Raw genomic sequence first — 24452 nt, 5'->3', positions numbered from 1 at the left:
GGGCTAATAAGCACCTATATAAGAAAAAGTCCCCAGAAAAGGGACTGTCCCTTTAAAAAAACAGGTCATCTGGTGACCCTACCATGAAGCAGAGAGTCTCTGTGGTACATCTGAAGTGCAGCCCTGCTCCAAATCATTGGCTCAGTACAACACTCTAGCATGCACTCTGTGATTACAATCGCACCTGCCACTGAGGAGCACTGGAGGAGACAGACAACGTAACAGGTGCCAACGTCCACCCCCCCCTCCACTATATTTATTTGGGGGTATTCAACACCAAATCCTAACGCAGATAAAAATCCAGAGATCCAGAGCCAAGAAGAATGCGGAATTCACAGCTTATCGCATTCTGAGAATAGAAACCAGTAAATAAGTCATAAATAAGTTAAACAATAAAGCAGGGAGGCAAAGGTTGAAGTGCCGAAGGTGGGAGTCTGCTCCAGACATGCAGTGTTCTTTTCTTCCTGGGGCAGCGAATGGGTGAGCACGCTTCAGTGACAATACGGAGAAAAAATGTGGTGGATTAGATTTGTCCAAAGACGTGGGCTTCCTTCTGCTTCCTGCATGGCGGTTTCTAATCAGTTCCCTGCTGTTGCACTCCTTCTGCTGCTGCCCTTAACACAAGTTCTTGCACAGAGCACCACAGGTAAGTCCGCATCTGTTGAGTCCTACGAGCATGGAGAAATTTTCCCCAGGAGCAGGTTATTCCATAACAGCCTATTGCAGGGTGTCTTGCACCTTCCTCTGAAGCAGCTGGTGCTAGCCACTGCCAGCAACAGGGTACTAACCTAGCTGGACCATGGGTCTGATCCAGTCTGACTGTTCCAATATCCAAAGAGAACTGGCTGACAATTTTGTGCCAAAGTTGATACAAATGATTGTGTGCTTTTTCCAGAATGTTCTGTAGGAAATGAGAACCCAACAATAGATGAGAATAATCAGCTGGGGGCTATTGTTACCACCATTACAAAGCAGCCTGGTGTCACAGTAACAATTGAGAACTCACCCGACTCCGGATCGTTTACCATTATTGGCACAGAATTGAGTCTAACCAAGTCCTTGGATTATGAGGTAAGTTTTTATTTGGAAAAAAAGAGACAATTAGCAGATGAGTTAATATTGTAAAACACTCTTCATAGAGTACAGGTCACGTGAAAGGGACATGATCTAATACCTCTGACAGTCACAGCACAGCTGGCTTGTAAAATGGCGTCACCTTTTCCATTTTACTGACGTTCGGTATCCTGAACAGGGAACTTGTACGCGTAAATTCAACCTTTTCTGCCCCCACCAACTCTCTCTTTTTCAAGGGAATACTGGGGGAAAGCCGACAGGTGCAGAGATAATAAGACAGAAAATATCATAATGCCACTGTATAAATCCATGGTACACCAACACCTTGAATACTGCATTCAGTTCTGTTCACCCACCCCATCTCAAAAAGATATATTAGAGTTGTAAAAAGTACAGAGAAGGGCAACAAAAGTGATTAGGGGGATGGAACAGCTTCAGTATGAGGAGACATTAAATAGACTGGAACTGTTCAGTTTAGAAAAGAGACGACTAAGGGGGGATATGATAGAGGTCTATAAAATCGTGACTGGTGTGGAGAAAAAAAAGTGTTATTTACTCCTTCACATAACACAAGAACCAGGAGTCACCCAATGAAATTAATTGGCATCAGGTTTTAAACAAAGAAGTACTTCTTCATACAATGCACAATCAGCTTTTGGAACTCCTTGCCAGAGGATTTTGCGAACGCCAAATGTACAAATGGGTTAAAAAAAGAATTAAATATGTTCATGGAGGATAGGTCCATCAATGTTCATTAGCCAAGATGGTCAAGGAAGCAACCTCATGCTCTGGGTGTCCCTAAACCTGTAACTTCCAGAAGCTGGGACTGAATAACTGCCCTTTCTGTTCATTCCCTCTGAAGCATATGACACCAGCCGTTGTCAGAAGATAGGCTACTCATCTAGATGGACCACTGGTCTGGCCAGTATGCCTGTTCTTAAGTTCCCTACCCACGAAGTCTATTCCAGGGGTCCATAAGGTGTGTTGGAGAATATGGTGCAGGTTTTAAAGCAGAGACTTGTAACTGCATTTCAGTGGAGTTTGGATACTCCCCACGGCTGGTTTAATATGGTACATATACATACACAAAATGACAACAGTCTAGAGCTGCGAGATGATTCTGTTCACCTCAGTGGAGTTCTAATTTGGAAATTGAATAGCAATTTAAATGGCAGAGTTGTTAACTATTTCACTGCCGATTATTTTAATAGTCAGTAAATGTGCCAATCCTAAACTGTCTCCAGCAACAAAAGCCTCCAGCTCCTTCCCACCCTCTCAACAGTTTCTGCAATGCAGTCCTGCTTTTCCCAATGTACAAATCTGCAGCATATCTAACAATGAAAGATTTCCTGTAAAAACAGACTCTGTGGGGGACATTGTACTCACTGTTCAATATTAACCTCTGTTTAATTTACCTGGATCTGCTGCAGATTTTCCAGCCAGACTCACTGTAATGTGGGAGCAATGAAGGGGCACTCTAGCAGGGTGGATGTTAATTCTGCAGTCAGATAGACAGGGTTTTGGCTATGGGAACAGATGTAGCCATGAAGAAAGGAGCTGGACTGATTGGTATCTGTATAAACAGAAACCTCGCTGAGCATCAGCGTCAAAGAACTCTCTCTCACTGCCCCACTTTTGGCCTGGTCTAAACTGGGAGGGGGAGGGGGAAAATCGATCTAAGTTACGCCACTTCAGCCTCATGAATAACGTAGCTGAAGCTGACATACTTAGATCTACTTACTGTGGTGTCTTCACTGCGGTGAGTCGACGGCCGACGCTCTTCCATCAATTCCGCCTGCGCCTCTCACCCTGGTAGAGTACCGGACTTAACAGAAGAGCGCTCGGCGGTCGATTTATCGCATCTAGACTAGACCCAATAAATCGACCCCCGCTGGATTGATCATTGCCCGCCAATCCGGCGGGTAGTGTAGACAAGCCCTAGCATCACGCATGGGGGGGGAAGTGTCCAATCCTATCTGCAGCTATGTAAATCTAGAGTAACTTCACTGAAGTCAATGGAATGATTTCACACTGACACCAGTGTAACGGAGATCAGAAGCTAATTGAAGGCCTGTAAAAGGAAGAAAGAAAAATATCTTAAAAAAAAAAAAAAGTATAAACACAGCTGAAGCAAAGCACTTATTCACTAGCTTTATTTTAAGCATATACTTAAATTCCATTGATTTCAAATGAGATTTGTCCCTAAATCCCAACTGAAGTAAAAGGGATTTAAGCTCGTGCTTAAAATGCACAAAAGCATGTGCTCAGTTACTTTGTTGCATCAGGACTGGAGTGAGCCACACCTGAGAAGAATGTTGGTGCCACAATGGATGTTTTTAAAATGACAGACTTTTTGTTTCTGTTTTTAAAACACAGGCAGAAAATGTATTACTAGTAACCCTGCTTTGCTGGAAAGGGGGTGTCGAGGTGAGTATAATTTCTAATATGCTGCCATATTGCTAGATAGAAACTAGAAACAGGACACCATTCTTGGCTCAGATGTTAACTATTCACAACACATACCCCTTGTGAGAAACTGCTCATTCTCATGGTTAAAATGTTGTCTTCTCCTGGAAAGAGCGAAAAAAAAAACCAAAAAACCAACCCACTGCCCATGAGATTTCAGTGCCATCATATCCAAATTCAAACCCAGGCCTTCATTCAGCCTACAGCCCAAATGCACATGTAGTCCAGTTCCAGTTCTGATTCTCACATGGTCTTCTCAGCTCATGCCTACCAGTCAGTGCAGCTCCGAACAGTCTTACTTTATTTGTGATTTTTCTCCCCTCTTCCTACCTCCCAACCAGGTCAATTCTGTGAATGTTGTAGTAAAAGTTGGCAATTTGAATGATAACAGCCCGATATTCAAGGAAACAAATATCACTGCCACGGTTCCTGAGGTAAGGGTTTTATTAAAGTGTTGTCATAATAAAGGGAAGATTACAGATCGGATAATTCCAATTCATGTGGGACTCTAATTTGGCAAGAGGAAAATGATTTATAAGCATGTATGCAACCTGTTCTTGTCCATGAAAATTAGAGGACTATGCTTCCTTGACATTTCACGTTAGAATTACTGCCCGTGCAGTCAAAGTCATTTAAAACCTGACTGTCAGAAGTGCTGAATCTTTGCTGCTTCTGTTGACTTCAGCTGTTTTGTTGTAGGTGCTCAGTACTTCTGAAATCAGTCCTTAACCTATTTAGCCAAAATCAAAGCACACAGAGGAAAGCAAACTGAAGCCAAGAGTGGCACCCCTTAATGTGCAGCTCTCCAGGGGCTTTGTCTATGGAACCCACTTCTCAGTACACGTTACAGGTCCCCCTCTGTGCTGACTGTCACATTTCCTAAGGTAACTGCACCTCTGACCTCTTATGGGCAGCCTTGAGGGATCCCACCCAAGTTTCGGGCCTCTGGTGGTCGACTTTCTTGGGGCAGGATCTCACTATCCTCTCCCTTCAGACTTAGGCTGCAGATTTCTGCAATTCACTGTGATCACCTCAGCAGAACTGACTTGAGTTCAGCACCTGCAGTCCTGCTCTCTCAGAGGCAAGGACAAGGTTCATCAGCGACCAGCCAGCTTTCATAAAGCAAAGTACTATTTAGTCAGAACAAAAGCTCTGCACAGAGAAGACGCATCTTAAAAAAAACAGGCAGTTTATATTCAGGCTTAGCTACCAGGTGTCACCCATCTTCCACATAGAGAGCCTGGCAGGTTTCAAAACACTTCAGGTCCTCTTGTGAGGCCTGCCCTTCTTGGTCACACTGATCAGAGGATAGGAACCTGTTGCAGCCACAGCTTGGGAAAACTTGGCTCTTTAGCTCAAGCTACAGCAGCTCCTGCTTTTAGCTCTGGTTAAGTCCCTGGTGTGTCAGCCAAGATGGCAGCTGTCACATCTACACCAGGGAATTTTAGAATACACACTTCTGCTGGCACCATCTCAGTTCAGCAACACCAGTTCCAATAAGGGCCCTAGTGTAGACAATGCTCTGGGGGCATCCAGCATTTTTACCACCATGTCAATTAAACTTGGTCAGAGGTGGCAGTGGGAGGATTCTCTCTAATTCAAGAGCACTGACCCATACAGCACAAGGGGACTAGGAAGGATTTACCAGTGAGGACACTATATCCAGCATGTGACCATTTGCCAAAATGGAAGAATAATCATGTATATTTGTTTTGAGGATACAAAAGTGAATACAATCATTATAGCCGAGAAGAGGGTAACTGCTAGCGACCTTGATCTGGACAACATACAATATGAACTTACAGCGATCACCCCGGTGAGTACATTCATTGCAAAAGCATAGAACTCTTTGTTAGTGATTTACACTGGCACCAACTTTGAGACAGGTGACAAGTGGGACATTCAACAAGAGTTGGTTATTTCACCTGCTGGAGTACATGTGAGATTTCCAGAAAGATAAAGCAAGGACAGAGCAAGGAGGCACTAGTGAAACAGAGAAATCCATGTTTTAGATAATGAATTCTTCAAAAATTCACACTTAAAAATATATATTACCAGAGCACCTGTTCAGCATTAACATTACAGTAGTGCCTAGAAGCCAACACAAGGTTGGGGAAGAACTGTATTAGGCTGTACTACAAACACAGTAAGAGAGAGACCCTGTCCTGAAGAGCTTAGACTCTCAATAGGTCAGCAGACAGAGTGGGAAAGGAAGTACGATTACCCCAGTTTTACAGACAGGGAATTGAGCCGCAGAGAGATTAAGGGATTTGCCCCAGGTCACACAGCAAGTCTGGAGCAAAGCCAGAAACTGAATCCAGATCCCCTGAGCCCCAGTCCAGGGCCTTAGCCACAAGATCAGCCTTCATCTTTAAGGATTTTGTTGAAAGACCAATGGATAATTTATATTCAGTTAAACTGATGCCAATCTGTAGTATAAAGGATGGTGTTTTGTCATTTTGTTTGTTTTAAGTTTTAATTAACAAAGGAATGGATAAAAACTTTTTTTCAAACAAAAAAAGAAGAGAATCATGTCAAGGGCAGATGGGGGTCAAAGTTCTGCATCAATTACACTTGTGAAACCTCACTGATTTTAATGGAGTCGAACAGGTGTAAATGAGTTCAGAATTTTACTCATCAGGTCAGATTCTGGCCTCAAAATGGTATAAATCAGGAAGAATGCTATGAAAGGTGCTGGTGTAAGTGAGAGCGAAGCCAAGCCTGCTATTTCCGACTACAGTAGAAAGCGATGTGCCAAGTTTTGCTCTCTGTTCCACTAATTTAAATCTGAGTTCAGCCCTATGATCATTTTGAGAGAAGAATGTTCAAAATTCCACTAATGAGCCATACTGAAATGCCAGAGATGATTCCATTTTACTAGCAAGAGACCAAAAAGAGTTCAAAGCATCAACAGATGAACTATGCATGTATTTCTCCTATAAATACCCAGCCTTGGATGTTATATATGTTAAGCAGCTAACAGTATTTCAGAGTGTGTGTCTGTGATGGAGACAGCTATCATCCTTCCCCGCCCCCTCTTGTTTTTCAGGAAGCAACTGACTACTTTAACATACAAGGAATTAATAACCCAAGCATTTACTTGCACAAAACCCTGGACTATGACAAATATAAATTTATGCAGTTAATCTTGTATGCAAGGGTGAGTTTTATATGTGAGCAAAACATTTCATTATTCACAGCTGCTATGTCCTGGTGGGTATTCTATCCACCAACATAGCTGTAATTGTCATACTAACAATAGTTGCAGGGCTAGATTCTCAGCGTGTATAAGCTGGCATAGCTCCATTGGAAAAAAACAAATCGATGAAGATACACTGATTTACATCAGTTAAGGATCCAGTCCATTAGATTTTGCAGGGGCTTCCGGGAAGGGGGTTCTAAGGTTGGAAATATGCCTTGCATCTAACAGGAATGTTCTGATTTTCTGTGTAGGACAGGGCACCTGGCAGCGCAGATGGTAATACAGCTACTGCAACAATAAACATAGACATCCAACAAACCGACACCAAACCGCCCTGGTTCCAACCGTGCACTTTCCTTAATGCGGATAAGAAAGTTTGCATCAGCAGCGGGTACATTGGAAGGGTCAACATCTCAGAGAAAACGGTAGGCAGCCCACACAGGAGCTTATGCTTTCAGTCTGTATCCCAGGACAGGTCTTTAGCATCACAGATATGGTCCAGGCCTGATCGGAGCAGAGGCCTAAGGCCCTGGTTCCTGGATTCACGTGATGTTGGAACCTCAGATTTAAATTACTATATTCCTAGCTCCCATCGTGGTGCAGAAAAGCTTGAAAACATGAGGCAGGCGTAAGTCAAGGCAGTGACTTCTCCCTGAGTCTGCAGCACAGTCAACAGGGAGGAAGCCAACTGGTCCTGCAGCCACCATCAGGGAGCAGACCAGGTCCACTCCTTGGGGAAGGGGCTTGCCATATTTGGCAGGCATCCTGCCACCCTGCCTTTCATTGCTGGAAGCATGGAGGGGACCACCCCTCTAGTTCACTCCTCTACTGGGGTGTAGGCCATGGGAACAGCCCCAGTGTCGGGGTGTGCCTAGGGCTTCAATCCAGCCCTCAATACGGTGCCCTTTCTTTGAAAAAGTTGTTTGTCTGCTTAGGAGAGATGCCTGCTGCTGCACCCATGTGATGCAGCCCGTATCTATGCCATCACCATACTCCATCAGACGTGCTTGTTGCTTGAGTTTACAGCACGGTATTACCATCCTAAGAGAGATGAGAGCATAGGCATAGAGTCAGTGTGGATGTGCCTAGCAAAACAGTTGCTCAAAAAGCCCTTTGGGAAATTAAGGCTTTGTAATGCGAGCTCCGGTAACTCCCTCTCAATAGTGAGGGACGATAATAACGACACTAGAACATCAACTCTGAACACCTGTCTAGCATTGATCAGCTCAGTTCATGAGGCGTTTGGAAAATCTGTTCTGAATCAGATACTGGTACACATTGGTCTCTCTCTTGCCCGAGGACGGGCTGCAGGACTGGACCCTTTGTGGGGTTTGCTCAGCTTTGTTCCATGAGACAGCTCTTTGCATGTCTTCACACCCCACAGGGAAGAAGGTTACAGTCAAACATGGTTTGTTTTCCCCAGCAACTATTTGAGACTATGGTCAGCAGAATAATGCATGTTGGGGAGGCTGGGAGAAGACTGGTTACACTGAACAATAAGTCACCCTCTCCCCCAAGGATCATGCCCAGTACCAGCTGTATCACTTAGTCATGAGCAGGCTTTTGACGCCAGTCATAAATGAGGACATGTCAGTGCAGTGGCAAGTCTGAGTCAACCACTGAGACTGAAAATTCCCAACAGCAGAGGGTTCATTGCTTTTGATGCATACCTAGAGCAAGGAAGGAGCTACACAACCCCAAATCCTATTCTCTGTCATCTCTGTTCTGCAATAGTCAACCCCTGGCAATAAGCATTGTGTTTTCCAGTAACAGAGTGCACGTGAGCTAAGTATCACTTGGATTGGAAAGTTCTGCAGGCATCTAGTGTCTTGTTTTTAAGAGTCTCGCCTTGTTGTTGCAGACTGAACCACTGATCCTAAAACCTGGGCCCCTCTATGCCATCGACCCTGACTACACTTTGAATGAAAAAATAGTGTATAGCATTGTTGATGGTGAGTAAAGTTCCTATCTTCCCCAACATTCATTTCCCATTGGTAATATTGTCAAGTTTCCCTCACCAGTGGGGGGAATCCTCAGAATTAATATTTAGTCACAGCAATATAGCTCTAGATCAGAAAAATAATTATTGCAATTAATTGCCTGTGTTCCTGTCGTGTCTAGAGGCCCCATCAGGATAGAATTAGGACCTCCATTGTGCTAGGTGCTGTATAGACACATAGTGGGAACCTCATAGGTTTCTTGTCTCTTTAGACTGTAGAGACGGGGAGAAAAGGAGCAGCACATCACTACAACCAGAGCTCAGCGCAGTGTGTTTGTTTGGGGGGGGAGGGGAAAGGGAGAAGCTCTTTTCTGTCAGCTGATACAGATCTTTATCCTAATGGCTGGGGCTGACTTTCTCCATTCCAGTCACACTGATTCCAGCTAGTCTTCAACCTGCCTGAACCAAAAATTCCTGAAACCTTCTGTGTTTTCATTTTTAGTTGAGAATTTTGTATTCGCACCACTGGACATTGCGAAAAGCTCTGACTGGGATTCCATGCGTTAGTCTTGATTTCAAAAGATAAAGGCTGGACTATAATCAGCTGATTTCTCCATGGTCAAACAGCACATTATTTCAGTCAACGTTTTTTTGTTTTGTTTTGTTTTTTTTAAAAAAAGAGGTCAGTTGATTGACAAATACAATTCATCCATATCAGACAGATTGTTAGTTCTCTGATCTTTTTAATTTGTTCTGTAAGGCGTGGCCTAGCTGCATACCCATATGGCAGTGCAGAACTGAGTAGGGAACATGATGCTGACAGTGAGCAACATGACCCACTGTGTTGTAAAAAAATCTCTTCATTCCTTCCCAAGGCTTGTGTTGTCACTAAGGCACTGGAGTGGGACCCGGGAGACCTAGATTCCACTCCTGGCTCAGCCCCACAAACTTCCTGGGTGACCCTAGCCATGTCACTTAGTCTCTCTGTGCTTCAGTTCCCCCGCATCGGTAACATGAGGGGAGCACCTCCTTTGTCCTTTTAGATTGTAAGCTCTCTGAGGTAAGGACTGGCTCTTACTATGTAAGTACTAGCACAGTCGGCCTCATACATCAGCTGGAGCCACTTAAGTGCAACTTAAATAAGAAGTGTTGCTCTCCTACCTCCGGTCAGGCTTGCATGTGTCTTCCTGTTGTTCTCATCAGGCTGAATCTACGCTTTGAGGTAACACTGTGTCCATGTTACGTGTCCCCAGTCCTAAAGCCTGGCAAGGGTGATAAGGAGATGATGTCATGGGTTGCAATATCCGAGGTGCAAAACACATAAGCCAGAGCGAAATCTCTTAAAGCTCTAGATACGTTTACTAAAGTATCTCTTATGGTCAACACTAGTCCTAATTAACCTTCCCATTGTCTTTAGGAAACAAGGACGATGTATTCTTATTGGATAGTGATACAGGGAATATAACTATGAACAAAGCACCAAATACTACAGACACGTTCATTCTGCATGTCATGGTAAGTCTATTGACATTCCAGAACCCCAGGTCTCAGCTCCAGAGCTTCTGGCCAGGAGGACAGTGACTTTATATGTGCTAGGAGTCAAGGAAACCACAGTGCTTCGGCTTGTGATGAAGAGTAATTAAACACAGGATTTCTTCTTGAAGCATCCAGTGTGCGACAGGTGTCTGGAAACGGGTGTTATCCTGCTTTGTTCCTACAAGCAAAATTCCTGCTGGGATTTCTTAGTGGGAATTTTGACCTGCGTAAAGATGACTGGATTGTGCCCTCACATCGGGATGTAGGAAGCAACCTTAACTGAAGAGCCATCCATCTGGGTTAAAATTATCATAACTTAACAGAAAGGACTAGTGCTGGGGACTTGGGCATGATCTGTGTGGGCACAAAAGCAGTTATTTAGTCTGCCCATATGAATAAGCTCATTTTCCAACTAGAATATAATCAAAGGAAAGTCAAGAGTTTTAAACCATTTTTGGGAAAAAAATATGTGCCAAACTCTAGATTATCAGGCTGTAAACACAGCTGCTGGTGGAACCTCTTGATGTTATGCAGCATAGCCATGTCTGCTGGCTTGGATCATCCTATCCTAGTAATATTTTGCACTTCTGTAGCCCTTGGCATTGAAGAATTGAAGGCACTTTACATATATAAATTAAGCCTCAAGCACCTCCCATGTGATAGGTGGGAAAATTTTAGGCACAGGAAAGTTAAGAGACTTGTTCAAGGTCACAGAGAAAGCCAGTGGCAGAGACTGGGCTAGAACACAGCAGTTCTAACCATCAGTCCCCTGCTCTAAATGTTAACTTAGTCCTATCCCAGCCTCCCATCATGGGCCTCATCCAAAGCCCATTTGATCAACAGAAAAAAATCCCTTTGACTTTAATGGGCTTTGGATCTGGCCCCACATCCTCTTGTGTCTCACCAACAAAGGGAATAGTTGTGTGTCTGTATTGTCTCCTTTCTCTATAGGCCACCCAGGCCAACAATGCACTGAGATACTCCTTCACCACAGTAGAGATCAAGGTCATCGCTAAAAGTAGCCACGCACCATACTTTGAAAACTCCAGGTACACAGGGACGGTGTCTGCCGGGCTGGCCACTCTCAGTCTGGTCATGGACTCTAAAGCACCTTCAATACCCCTGAAGATCTTTGCAGCTGATGACGACTTCCCTAATGTAAGGAACTGGAAGGGTTTGGTCTGTTACTCTACATACCTCATGCGTGGATCTGGATTGAGGGTGGGGGATAGGAGGGAAGGGTTTGCCACTGACTTGAGAGGCAACCAGATCAAGCCCATCGAAAGCTGCTGATGGCATCCACTGTGACAGGGAAGCCCAGAAATCCCAAGTCTGGATCTCATAGCCTTTCAGTCTCACTGCAAGGCCCATCATTTCCTCAGACATTGAAGGACGGCTCAGCTTGATGGGGACATTACTGATAGGAGCAAGCGAGGATAGGTATTTATCTGTCTGCAACAGAGTGATTGATACTGGGTAAAGAGAGGAGATTGACAGTTTTAATTGGCGTAAGGGCAGCCAGGAACACAGTATGGGTACCTGTTATGGTGCACCCTCACCTCAGGGGCACACCCTCAGGCTTGGATGCAGCACTGCACAAGGTGGGCTTTGTCTCTCTTGCACCCTTTGTTGACCATTTTTTCAGGCCTGTGATGGCCTGTCTCTCTCCAAGTCTTCCATGGCCTGGCCCTCCAGTCAGGTCTCCTCTTAAGTTCAGCCCCCTTCCTCTGCAAGTCCAAATAAATACCCACTCGGGTTCCACTGACGTTCACTGCTTCTTGGCCCTTTCCCTCAGCCCCTCCACAAAGTTTCTCCTATGCTGCTTCCTTCTAGCAGGTCCCCTGCTCAGGGATCTCCCTGCTCTTTGCAGGCCCCATCTTAGGCTCCCCCATAGGAACCTACCCTAATCCCTGTGGGCCTTCCAGCCTGACTCCCCCAGGCCCTTCCCAGAGAGGGAACTCCCCTTGTTCTGGTCTCCTCTCCAGGCTGAGTTCACAGCATCTTTTAAATCATCCTCGTTCTGGGGTCTATCACTGTAACTAAGCTCCATCGCACCCAGCTGGGATCACTAATTCACTGCATCACCAGTGAAGCTGAGGGATAGCTCAGCTGCTCAGCCTAGCTTGCTCTAAAGGGCCAGCCAGCCTGTGACAAGAACAGGACATATATAGATGGAACAACATATAGAGATACAGCAACAATTACCCCAGTCCAGAAGCCCAGCAATAGGCTTATGCAACGTTTTTATCCCATTTAAACCTTCCCAACAGGATTCCCTTGTGCTGGTTCTTTGCATGGGAGTGAATTTCGCCCTGAGGGAACCATTTTTATAGGAGTAAGGATTCCGCTCATTGTTATGAGCAACAATTTCTGGGAAAACACAGACAGCCAATGCAGACGCTTAACTCACTTTCTTATCTAATTTTTCAGAAACTCAACCCTCAGATCACATACAGCATTCAAAACAGCAGTGATTTCACTGTAACCAGAGACGGACTTGTCCTGACAAACATAATGCTGCAGTCAGCCGCAACTATAACAGTATTGGTATGTCATCTTTCCTGATAGGCAGAGGATAGTTATCTGTATTACAGTAGCTCCCAGAGTATCTGGGGTCCCCGATCAGAGCTAGACACATCATAAAAATGACAGCCCCCACCCTAGAGACCTTACAATAGAAACAGATGATAAGACAACAGCTGGGGCGATAGGGAGCTCAAGGTAATAGTGATCATAGAGCAGAGGTGGGCAAACTACGCCTCAGGGTCCACAGCTGGCCCACAGGACCGTCCTGCCTGGCCCTTGAGCTCCCAGCCAGGGAGGCTAACCCCCGGCCCCTTCCCCGCTGTTCCCCCTCCCCCGCAGCCTCAGCTCGCCGTGTAGCCAGCGCTCTGTGCAGCGGGGCTGCAAGCTCCTGCCAGGCAGTGCAGCGGCGTGGCTGGCTCCAGCCGAGCGGCGCAGCTGACAGACATGCTGCTCTGAGCAGCATGGTAAGGGGGCAGGGAGCGGGGAGGTTGGATAAGGGGCAGGGGGTCCCAGGGAGCCGTCAGGGGACAGGGAGTAGGGGGCGGTTGGATAGGCGTGGGAGTCCCAGGGGGCCTGTCAGGGGACAGGGAGGGTTGGATAGGGGGTGATGTCCTGGGGGGGCAGTCAGGGGACAAGGAGCAGGGAGGGTTGGAGGGGTGGGGGGTTTTTAGGGGAGCAGTCAGGGGGCGGAAAGTACGAGGGGGCAGATAGGGATAGGCACAGCCTTCCCTATCCAGCCCTCCATACAGTTTTGGAACCCCGATGTGGCCCTCAGGCCAAAAAGTTTGCCCACCCCTGTCATAGAGCTAACATGCCTGAGAAGCCTGTAAAATACAGGACTGTCTGCCAGAGCCAGTCAAGAAATGGGTTTTCCCTCTCACCCATGGAAAATTTCAACGCACACACACACACACACACACACACAAAAGTTTTCCAGAGTTTTCGGTAGAAAATTTCAACTTTTCATTTAAAACAAAACAAAATTTTCAGTTTTCCAATGAAAAGTTAACAAGTTTCAAAGAAATCAGACATTTTTCACAAAATTTTTTGTTTAGTCAAAAATCCAGTTTTCCACAGGAAAAAAATTGACAGAAAGATTTCAATGAGCTCCACTGTCTACTAATCATTGCAAACCTGGTGTTACATATGCACAGAATTTAACAAAAAGAAAACAAAATTTGTCTTCTTGGAAGACTTTAGGACCCAGCTAAAAGGTTGACTGTGCAATTAACACCGTTCGTATCTACCAGGTTCCCATTTAGGATACAGACCAACTCTTGTTGGGAAGATGAAATACTAAGGGACTCATCCTTGGTGGATGTAAATCAGCATCAGTGGAGCTGTGCCATGTTCCAACAGCTGAGGTTCTGGCACTTAATATTTTAAGTTATTTGCGATTGTCGTAACAATGTTAAGAGCTCTCTTTTGTGTAGGATTTTTCCTCTGAGCTTGCTTTTTCCGAACGATCAATCACACAGAAGGGTTTACACAAAGAGGGGCAATGTTTCTTAAAATTAAGAATCTGCCTTCCGTAGACCCACAAAGTCACCAATGACTTAACTGGGAGCTACGTCCAAAAGGGACTGATGAGAGATAAAGACTTTTGCTGATTTGGTATATGCACCAGCTGTGGGGACTCTGAAATCCTCTGATAAAGCCTTTTGTTTTTTTCCCCCCTCTGAGCAAGAAAGGGGGCTTATGCCTTTGGGTTTTCTTAAAGGATAGATCTTTTTTGTCACATTGTGTATCCTTCTGCCAGTGCCAGATTGTTCCCTGCTGCATTTCTGGAGGAAATATGGTCTAGTGTTGAAAGCACAGGACTGGAACTCAGGAGATTTGAGTTCTGATTCCAGATCTGTCAGGCTTCCTGCCTGAATTTGGGCAAGTTAGTTTACCCCTTCATGCTTCAGAGTCCCCATCTGTAAAGCAGCAAAGAAAATGCTTCCCCACTTCATAGTTGCAAAGGATGCTGCAAGGATTGTTATAGAACGTGTATAAAGCTCTGAGTGCCTCAAGCGGGAGGTGCTGTGGGAGTGTACAGAGTACTGTTACTTCAGGGGATGTTCGGAGAATGAATGAATGAATGAAGCAAGCAGCCAATGTCATCTCCTTCTCATGTCTGCATAGGCCACTGCTACCGATGAGGAGAGTCTGCAGGAGGCAAACACTGTGATCACGGTGGAGGTCACACCTTCCACAGGTACGCTGGGCATCCCATTGTTTTATGGTTCTCAAAGAGTTATTTTACATTGCCCCAGGCAATCTAGAGAACACAGATCACACATTAGAGACTATGGTCCCAATTCAAAGCTTATTCATATCCCATAGGAGGCTCTATTCTATTCTCCAGCTAGAGCACTCCAACTGTAGCCTTAAAACACTCACAGCAGCCTCCCCCACCCAAAGTGCCAGGGATTTAGCCTTTGACAGCTCACTTTCCTTTTCCCATGTTTTTTATACATGTGACTAGAGCTAGGATCATGCTTCATTGTACATACAATGCTTCATTTTATTGGTCAGAATGAAGAGGGGTGCTGAGTGTTGGCAAAAGTGAGAGTCACAAGGGTACCTTGCTAACGGGTTTTTCCTAGTTTGCTTAAAAAGGAGCAGATGGCAGCTGCTCTTATCTTTAAAAAAAAGAGAAGGGAAGCCAAGAGGTCCCAGCATACTGTGCTTCATTTTGCTCCCAGCAGCCTCCTACTCAGGTCAAGATGGAACATTAACTTCTGGGATCTTTAGCTCTTACTAATATGGAGCTGTGACTCATGCAAAATAGGATAGCCATAGGGCAATGCATGGAACTCTTCACGTGGCCCCCTGGCCATCACGGAACCTCTTTGGAACAAGGTAGTTTGTGCCTTCCATACTCATTAGCAATTGCTGTTGGATAGAATTTACACTCAATCAGATTTGAAAGCTTGATGAGCACCTTGTAGTCTGCGTGAAGGCAGACCAATATTGCATTGCACATTAAATACACGGAGTGGGTCAGAAACCCCAGGCTACCTTGCCAAATATCCTTCTTGGTTTATATCCTGCTACACCTTGCAGAATGTTGCAGTTGATATCCTGCATTACCTCACCACTATAACAGTGTTTGGATAACAGCAGCAAAATGGTGCTTAGACGTGCACAGAAAGATACAATAGGCCAAGTGGCAAAAAGTTTTCCTGAAACATGTCCATTATACTTGAGGACACACCCATCTGTGTGGGCAAACACCTGCAGCTTCACATGCAGACAAGAATTTGCATGTGCAAAAACAGGAGGAGTCCCCTTATGAATGCAGATTTGCCCGCACTCACAAATATTGCTGGTGCATTTCGGAGGCCCTTTTAAAATATGGCTCCACAAGTCTTCTGCTGATTGTTAAGATTCATGCCAGTCGTGGACTTGAGTAGGTTTTAAAATTCTGCCTGCCCATGAACATAATTCCACTTTTAAAGAGTTGCAAGGAGGGAGAAGTTTTAGCTCCTTCTCCTCCAGCCAGTAGAACACACACCTTTCTTGGTTATTTATATTGAAACTTTATGGCTTGTTGTATCAATCGTCACCTGCTTTACTTTTGCTCTGTTCTGATGAATAAAATGTTTTGCCATTGTCAAAAATAAAGTAACATGAAATTGTAGCTAAAAGTTAAACACCACCTCGGGTACCTTTGGGTCTCCAGGGACAACAACTCTTCCTGCCTCTACCACCACCACCACCTCCGCTGCTGCAGGGACAGGAACCACCACTCCAAAACCTTCTGGTTCATCATCAGCTTCACCACCTGGAGTAACTAACACGGCTTCTACATCCAATTCAGGACCCATAAAATCCACTTCTTCAGTGAACATGACAACCAACAATGCTGGCACATCTGGGCCCACTGGAAAGCCTGTGGCAGGTACTCTCTCAGGCTCACTTATCCCGCCTCTTGAAACCACAACACAGCCTGCTACCACAAAGTCTTCTACCAGCGCAGTATCCAGCATGCATCCAGTGGGGTCTTCAGAATCCGGAATCACCAAATTCCCCATAACAGGAACAAACCCAGGTGGAACTGTTCAATCCACTGCTCCACCATCTTCCCCATCTGGTGGGCCCAGCCCTCATCTTACATCAACTCTAGTAGCAAGCAGATCTCCGAGGCCATCAGACCCTGTGTCTTCTCAAACATCCTTCACAAACAGTCATCAGACAGGTAGATAGATGTGTGTGCTACTCAGAATCAAGGCGTTCCCCCGCCCCCCGCCGCAATAGCTCTGCGCTCAGCAAATTCAGTTTAATTCTCGCTGCCTGTTTCTGATTTGTCCTCCTTACGAATGGGAGAGGTTTCCAAGGAAGTCTCAAGAACTGCTGCAGTATTGATGACTCAGTAGGATGTACTCACCCTTTGGGATCAATATTCCTCAACATAGCAGTATGCTATTGGGGAACACTGTGCAACTGGAGATAGCCCTTTTTTGTGGTGCACAGCAAGGCTCTGACCACTTGGTGTCATCAAGGTCCCATGGCACCTTTTGCAAGAGAAGGGGGGGCTAAACCCCCATGTCCTGGGGAAAGCCCAATCTGGATAATTACTTTTTAGTGCCTAACTAAAATCCCAGTGCAGCTTTTACTGGATACAGCATTCTTCTTCACTTTCTGTTCTCAAATGTTGCATGGTATTGCCCTGTGCTGTTAAATTGCTGTATGCCGAAGGCAGCTGCCTTTCAGTGTTGGGGAAAGGGACTCCTGTGCCTATTTAGTTTGTAAATTGCTTTGGAATTCTTTCAGATGAAACCTGCTAAATAGATTGTGACTTTAGGAACAGCCCTTTGAAGGCGGTTAAGTGTAAGGTGCTCCACCCCAGATGCAGCCATGAAGGGCATTGTGGCTCAGAGACCCCTTTCCAACTCAATTCTACCAGTACTCAGGAGGGTAGCACTTCATTGCTGCTGACCAGAGCTGGTCAGAGAAACTTTGATGGAACCATATTCTGTCAAAAATCAAAAAACACTGCAAAATCAGATACATTTTGCCAGTTTTCTGAAAAATTTCAGTTTCTCATTTTTTGGTTTTCCGTGTTTTAGAGTGAAGAACTAATAGGGATTTTAAATATATATATATATATATATATATATATATAGTGCCACAGTACAGAATCTGTCAGAATCCATTCTAAACATGACAAAGTGTGAAGACTTTTGCCCTGGATAAGTCAGGCAGCAGGTCCTCAACCGGATAATGACTTATTTTCAATGTTCTGTTAAGTGGTTCTGGATCACTGCAAATCCTCAGTTTACCTGGAGATTCTCTCACCACTACTAGGCTGCCGATCCACTTTGAGCTAGTTTCAACTGGTGTAACGATGCCTCTGAGCAGTCTTGCTTCTTTTCAGACTTGCCAGTTGCTCTGTCAGTGGATTCATCAGGCTAAAACTCTGTTTAAGAGATCTCACAGGCAGCATGTGGGGATGGTTTTCTAACTTCAGCTTGCCCTTTAGGTGCCCATCTTCAAATATGGCCTTATATTCTGTTAAAATGCTGGGCAGGGCCCTTACTGACTGTTCTTCCTCCTCTCTCATGCAGAGGCTATTCTAGCGTTGTACTACAATCCAATCCACGGCTTGCACTGCCCTGCTACCTAGCAGCAGCTGGTGCTACTGTGCATCAACTACTATAGACTCCAAGCGATAGCCATGAAACAGGAGACGTTTTCTTATCAACAGCCTGCTGTTCTCAGAATGACCAAGTCCTGGTGGTGTACAATGAAACCACATTTCTCCTGTCTCATATTGCTATGTCACTGTTGCTGGGATTACATTTGCTGCTGGCCCCACAATCCAGCCGGAATCAAATTGGTCATTGAGCTAATAGCTGAATGGCTGACCGCCTTCTTTGTCAGTGCACACAGATAGCCTTCGGATTTGCTGAAGTCACACTGCAGACATACTTTTCTTCATTGGAAGCCTCTACATCCACAAATCATTGCATGTCCTGCTGCTTTTCTTTCTTTCCAGGGTCACTGCAGCTCGGGGACAAAGTGGTTGTGTTTCCCACTCTCCTTGCAACACTGCCCATTGGCTGGGCAATTTCTTTTTTCCTTGTTATGTTGCTTTGCGCAGTACATACGCTGGACAATGATGCCTACGGTCTCAATCCGTCTGTCTCTGTCCTGCTTCCTGAGTCTGTGTATTTGTTCTGCACTAATGGCTATCATGGTTTTGATCTTTTCCCTGGACAGTTCAGCTGCTCTTGCTATTTGGAAGCCTTTCTCTAAGGTTAGACTGTTTTCCCTTCACAATCTTTCCTGTAAGCTGGAATCAGGTGTGCCGCAAACGACTCTGTCTCTAAATCATGGCTACAAAGTTACATGTGGATGCCAGAGTTCTCAGCTCTATAGTGTACGCATCTATTCTCTTTTCGGCTTCTTGGTTTGGGGTAAAAAAAACGATCACCTATCTCTACAATCTCATTCTGCTTGAGACCCCAGCACAGAAACACTTTCATCGGCTGTTCCAGTGTCTCACTCATGTCTCATCCCCAAAGAGGTAGTAAAAAAAGCTTTATCTTCTTTTTCTCATAGTTATTTTCCATGGTCAGCTGTGTATATGACTCAGTTCTTGCTTCCACTGCTTCCCTGCTTGTGCAAAGATTTGTGTGTGGAAATCCAGCTTTCCCAGTCCCTCCATGCTACCAGATTGCTCCATTTCTAGGTGCTGCTTAGTTTGCGTGTTAATCATACTCTCTTCTTTGCTGTGAGTCTCACTAGACTGACTGCTGTCACCGTGGTTTCACGTACTGCATTCTGGGTAACAACATATGAGGAGTTCATGTTTCTAAAACTAAATTGGCTCTTTAGTAAGAGAACTATTTGCAGAGGTGCTGTAGCTAGCATTCTAGCCATGTGCACCCAAATGGGGTTCTTGGTGCCTTCTCCAAATTTTTCCCTCCTCCAGCCTGTGTTTTTCTCCAAGATCCAGGCTAGAATGGGTACCTCCATTTCTGGATGCCCAGGCTTAGACTGATGGGGCCTTATTTTCAGAAATGCTGAGCACCTCCAGCTCCCAATGACTTCAGAGGGAGCTGCAGGTGCTTCAGCCTTTCTGAGGGAAAAAGAAAAACACCACCCCACCCTGTGGCAAGTTATTAAGTGCCAAAATTAGGCCAACATTTTCAAGTCTTGGTACCTAAAGTATCTAAGATTGAAACCCCAGAAACTGAGGTACCCAAACATAGATGTGACTTTAAAAATTTGGCCCTTTGTGTCTATTTATCAAACAAACAACATACTGGTAACTAGGCAAGGAAATGGTTTCACCGCTGTACTAAAAATATGTTGGCTTGGGGTACTTAAAGTGACAGAACTATTGCCCTATTTTCCTGTATACACAGTATATTTCAGAGGGCCAAGTCAGCACTATCAAAGGCAAGGAGGAATGAGCCAATAGGCCTGTTCTGGATCTAAATGCTCTGACTCCTATCCTCAAGGCTGTTCTTTGGTGTCAAGGGATTTGTATGCCAAGGACTGGAGTGTACTTTAAGGGTGTGAGCCAAAGTGCATTGAAGAAGTCAGTGGGAAAGTTATAGTACATTTTAATAATACTCAACTTATGGGAGGTTGATGCTGAAGTACACTTTAATTTCTAGGACATGTGCACCAAAGGGATAACTTCACACCCACTGACGACAGAAAGAGTGAAGTCTTGCATCAGTTCTACAGACTGCATTTCCCATCACTAAACATGGTATCAAACACAATTAAGTAGTAAAATTTCATACAAGTGCCAGTCCTTCACTGTCACGTTAATAATAAACAGTTGGCAGTATCACCGGCCCAGGTAATATTCAAAGTCCACAATTAAAACATGCCAGCAAAAGGGCGAAACACGCTATTAATTATTGTGAAACTTGAAAGAAATTGGTTTACTATTCAAAATGAGGATGGAATAAGAAACAAATATTCCTAGAGGTAAGCTAAATAGATGAATCCTCTGGAAGTATAGTACTGTGTCTCAGTTTTGATGCTGATTCTGGTAAGGGCTTCTTGTATCTGCTAAGTGCTGAAAGTGTAACCCAAACTTACAGCCAGGAAAAGCTGGCAATTTCCCATAGGCATGGAATATAAGAATCAGAGTGAGATGCTGTCATCAACGAAGGATTAAAGACACTTTAAAATAGTGCAACTTAATGCAACTCCCAAGTCAGTCACTTTCCTCTGCGCTTTACTGCAGCATAGCAACAAGCACAATGGCCAGTATAGTAGCTTTTATCAGCATGACAGCTGTAATATGGCACAGTAAGTCCACCTGTTAATAGACAAGAGGGTAGAAGGTGCTTCTCAGATCCCACTGACGTCAGTGCAAATTGCAGCCATGTAACAGAGATCGGAATGCTATTCTGGTCAAGTTTTTATTCCCTGTTTTTACTTGGCCCCAAATCTCTGGGCTAGAACGCTGCACAAAGGATGCCTCATTTTTCCACTAGAAAACAAAAAAAAAAAATGTTTTCTTTTGCTGGTGGAAATTTGTGAAGCAAAAATTGTCACAAAGGTCTGCTCTAGGAAACACCACTGTTTATTTGCTCATTCAGTTACACAGTCTAGGCAATGATAAGCAGGTACAGGGATGAGAATGGATCCTACTTGCCTTTTAATCATTTGAAACTTAAAGTAATAAACTCCAGCCACAATCTGCCCTCCCACAATGGGTGTAAACTTTTGTCTGGCACTGTACAGAATGTGCCACAGACATGTTTGCTAAGCCACAGGTACTGATCCCCGCAGCACTGGGCACCTCAGCTCCCACCTCATTCAAGGTCCAGGATGAGGAGCTGTGATTAAGGAAAGGATGCTCTGGGGGTTAAATGTGGTAAGCCAAATGTCAACACAACACTCCTGTCCCAGTCCAGCAATTCTTTCTCAGGAAAAATTCCCCATTTGCTTAAATGGGAAATTCACCTTTGTAAGTCCCAGCCTCTCCATTCGGTGTCCTTCCAAAAGCCGACGCCTCAAGCACGCCACTGCAGTACACCCTGTCAGATTAAATGGGTCCATTTCCTCACTTGCACTCTACAGGAGAGTTTTCCCCTTGATCTTAGAAAAGCAATTTTGTCTTCTCCTCCTCCAATCAAGTCTTGCATTAAAGGCCGCCTATAAGTGATTCTGAGAAGTGTAACATCCATTTGTTTTCCTCGTAGGTACAAAAGGCGCAAGAGCTAACCTGCAATACACTGCACAGGACATGGCTGCTTTAGGCGCCACGTTGGCGGTACTTCTGGTAATAGCCTTACTGTTGCTTGGATTGATTGTCGGCAAGCATTATGCAAACACAATTAAGCATCTGGTTGGAAAAGAGAGCGACAAAGTAAGTGGTTAATTTGTAACTGTTTCATTTCAGGGTTGCCTTAGAGCTCGGAAATGATGCCTTGGCATAAGGGCCAACTTTTCCTTTTCCCGGGGGATGCTCCACCCCCATTCTGCCCCCCTCTTGCTCTGCCTCTTTCTGTCCCCTCCTCGAGGACCCCTGCCCGCCCACTGCTCTCCTCCCTCCTCCCCCATCCGCTGATTGGTGCCACCGTTGCCGACCTCCTTTCCCCCCCTCCCACATCAGCTATGGCTGGTGGGTGCTGAGCATCCACTATTCTCCTCCATGGATTCTCCACCCATGGAGTCAGCACCTATGTGTCTTGGGGTTAAAGAAAGAACCAGGGTGCGGGGATATCCACGTTCTATGTCCTGCTGTGTGACTGTGACAGGTCGCATGGACCAAAGTTTAAGCGTCGCACTGAGTATGCAGGCCTCCATTTTCTGGTGAGCCAAACGTCACGCACTGTCACAGTCATAATGATTTGTATTGCCATAGCACGTCGAGGCTCCAGCCCCTCTGCTATGCACTGTACAGATATAACAGCAGGATGACCCATGCCCCAGAGAATTCAAAGAATAAGAGGCCAGACAATAGGTGGATTCAAAGAGATAGGGGTAGGAACTCAATGGGAGCTGCAGGTGTTCAGAACTTGAGAAGTCAGGAACCCAGAAATGGAGGACCCTAAAAATCAGTGGCCTCTTTTGAAAATGTTGGCTTTAACGTCTTTGGGCTTCCATTGTCTCCATCTGCAAAATGGCACTAATACTTCCGTTACAGGAGTGTCAGGAGGGGAGATTCACTAACGTTTGTAAAGCGAGACCCTTAGATGGAAGGTGCCTTAGAAGTGCAAAGTATTAGATACACTTCTTATGGGTGTCCTGCGACTGCAGCGGTGGTACTGAGAGATGCATCAAGTGCCTACATCTCAGGTGATTGCTGCAAGCCTCTGAGATGAGACATGTTGACCCAAGTCAGGGCTTCCATAGGAACAAATGGGCCCCAGCAAATGCTAATAACACCTAAACGGAGTAATGGTGCTACTGGACAATCACTCTGCCAGGAATAAATGTCCCAATAATTCACCAGGCTACCTGGGGTTAGGAGCAGCTTACAAAAAAAAAACCACTCTCCCTCAAGGTCTGATGGAAGAGGGGAGGAGTCATGGAGGTGAGGCTGCTGTTGATTAGTTCACTGGACTGTCTTGCATCCCCCCCACCCATCCTTAAACAAATCGAGCTGTTCTGAACTTGTCCTTTCCCATAGGGCAGGGATGGCCAAACTGTGGCTCACAAGCCACATGAGGCTCTTTTACTATTAAAGCGCAGCTCACACAGCCCCCCACATCCCCCTCCCATTCTCCACCTACCAGACTGGGGTGGGGGAAGCTTGGGACTTCTGCCTTGCAGCGGGGTGGTGGAGATCTCAGGGCTTCTGCCCAGTGGGATGCACCTGCCAGGGCTCTGGGCTTCAGCAGGAGCTGGGCTGAAGCCCTGAGCCCATGCAGGCACCCCCTGGCTCTTGGGCTTTTGAAGATCGTTGTATGTGGCTCGGAGGGTCAGTAAGTTTTGGCAGCCATGCCATAGATTGTTTGATTCAACTTTTCTGATGGTAGAAAGGAAGGGAGGGGAAATTACATCTCAAAAGTTACCACTAGGGTATCGCATGCCTCCTGTCTGGGCCCCCTCGACAGCCTGATCCTCAGCTGGCAGCCGGGGTGCAATTCCACTGATGTCCGCAGAGCGGTGCCCGAGCATTTCATTTCTCCCCCTCCCCTCTCCCCCCCCCCCCATCATGAGACATTTCTGCTCTTGCCATTCCCCCAGGATCCCCTTGAGGATTTAAGTAACCAAGGCTACCAAGATGATGAAAATCCTGTTTGGAGCACGAAAGACAATGAATCGCTGAGAAGCGACACTTTGGAGAACGGTACCCCTGTCGGGCAGCAGCCGTCAGACGGCTTCCTTCCTCTGGAGCCCAGGGTGGAGAGCACCATTGCAACAGCTTCCGCTGCCACGAAGGGTGGGGAGGAGAACAAAGAGGGAAAGGACACAGACAGCAATAAAGAAGTGAAATCTATCCTCACAAAGGACAGGAAGACAGTGGACGATGGATACAAAGCTGTGTGGTTTAAGGATGATATTGATCCAGACACAAAGGATGATGTTGTAGTGCTTGAAGACCAGGTTGAAGAAGAAGATGATAGTGATGGGGACGGGGATAGGAATGAGGAGGAGGAGGATGAGGATGATGAGCAGGGCAGTCAGCACGGTGACCCAGTGGTGTCCTTCATTCTAGAGAGAGCTCAGCTCCAAGCAACGAATGGGAACCTCAAACCTGACCAGAATGCAGACACAGAAGACGACATTTTGTTATAG

General features: G+C 45.5%; 1 protein-coding gene across 1 annotated transcript; it reads left to right on the top strand.

Annotated features, from left to right (window-relative positions):
* Positions 1–564: 564 nt before the first annotated feature.
* CDHR5 (cadherin related family member 5) lies at positions 565–24452 on the top strand. Its single transcript, XM_077820441.1, has 15 exons — positions 565–646; positions 896–1071; positions 3451–3501; positions 3882–3974; positions 5258–5356; positions 6590–6700; positions 6994–7167; positions 8604–8694; positions 10099–10196; positions 11169–11375; positions 12648–12764; positions 14871–14943; positions 16414–16929; positions 21908–22074; positions 23901–24452. Exons 1-15 carry the CDS (start codon positions 565–567, stop codon positions 24450–24452), a joined length of 2607 nt encoding a protein of 868 aa, XP_077676567.1.

The sequence above is a fragment of the Eretmochelys imbricata genome, chromosome 6 (assembly GCF_965152235.1).
Source record: "Eretmochelys imbricata isolate rEreImb1 chromosome 6, rEreImb1.hap1, whole genome shotgun sequence".
NCBI lineage: Eukaryota > Metazoa > Chordata > Testudines > Cheloniidae > Eretmochelys > Eretmochelys imbricata.
Note: the sequence above shows the minus strand (reverse complement) of the source record. Positions and strands in the feature narration are given on the sequence as shown.

Bases quoted from the DNA above. Each gene is read 5' to 3' on its own strand.
- CDHR5 (XM_077820441.1), top strand. From the start codon at position 565: ATGGCGGTTTCTAATCAGTTCCCTGCTGTTGCACTCCTTCTGCTGCTG. The intron at 12,765-14,870 runs GTATGTCATCTT...ATGTCTGCATAG, and splicing joins CCGCAACTATAACAGTATTG to GCCACTGCTACCGATGAGGA. The intron at 14,944-16,413 runs GTACGCTGGGCA...TTGGGTCTCCAG, and splicing joins GGAGGTCACACCTTCCACAG to GGACAACAACTCTTCCTGCC.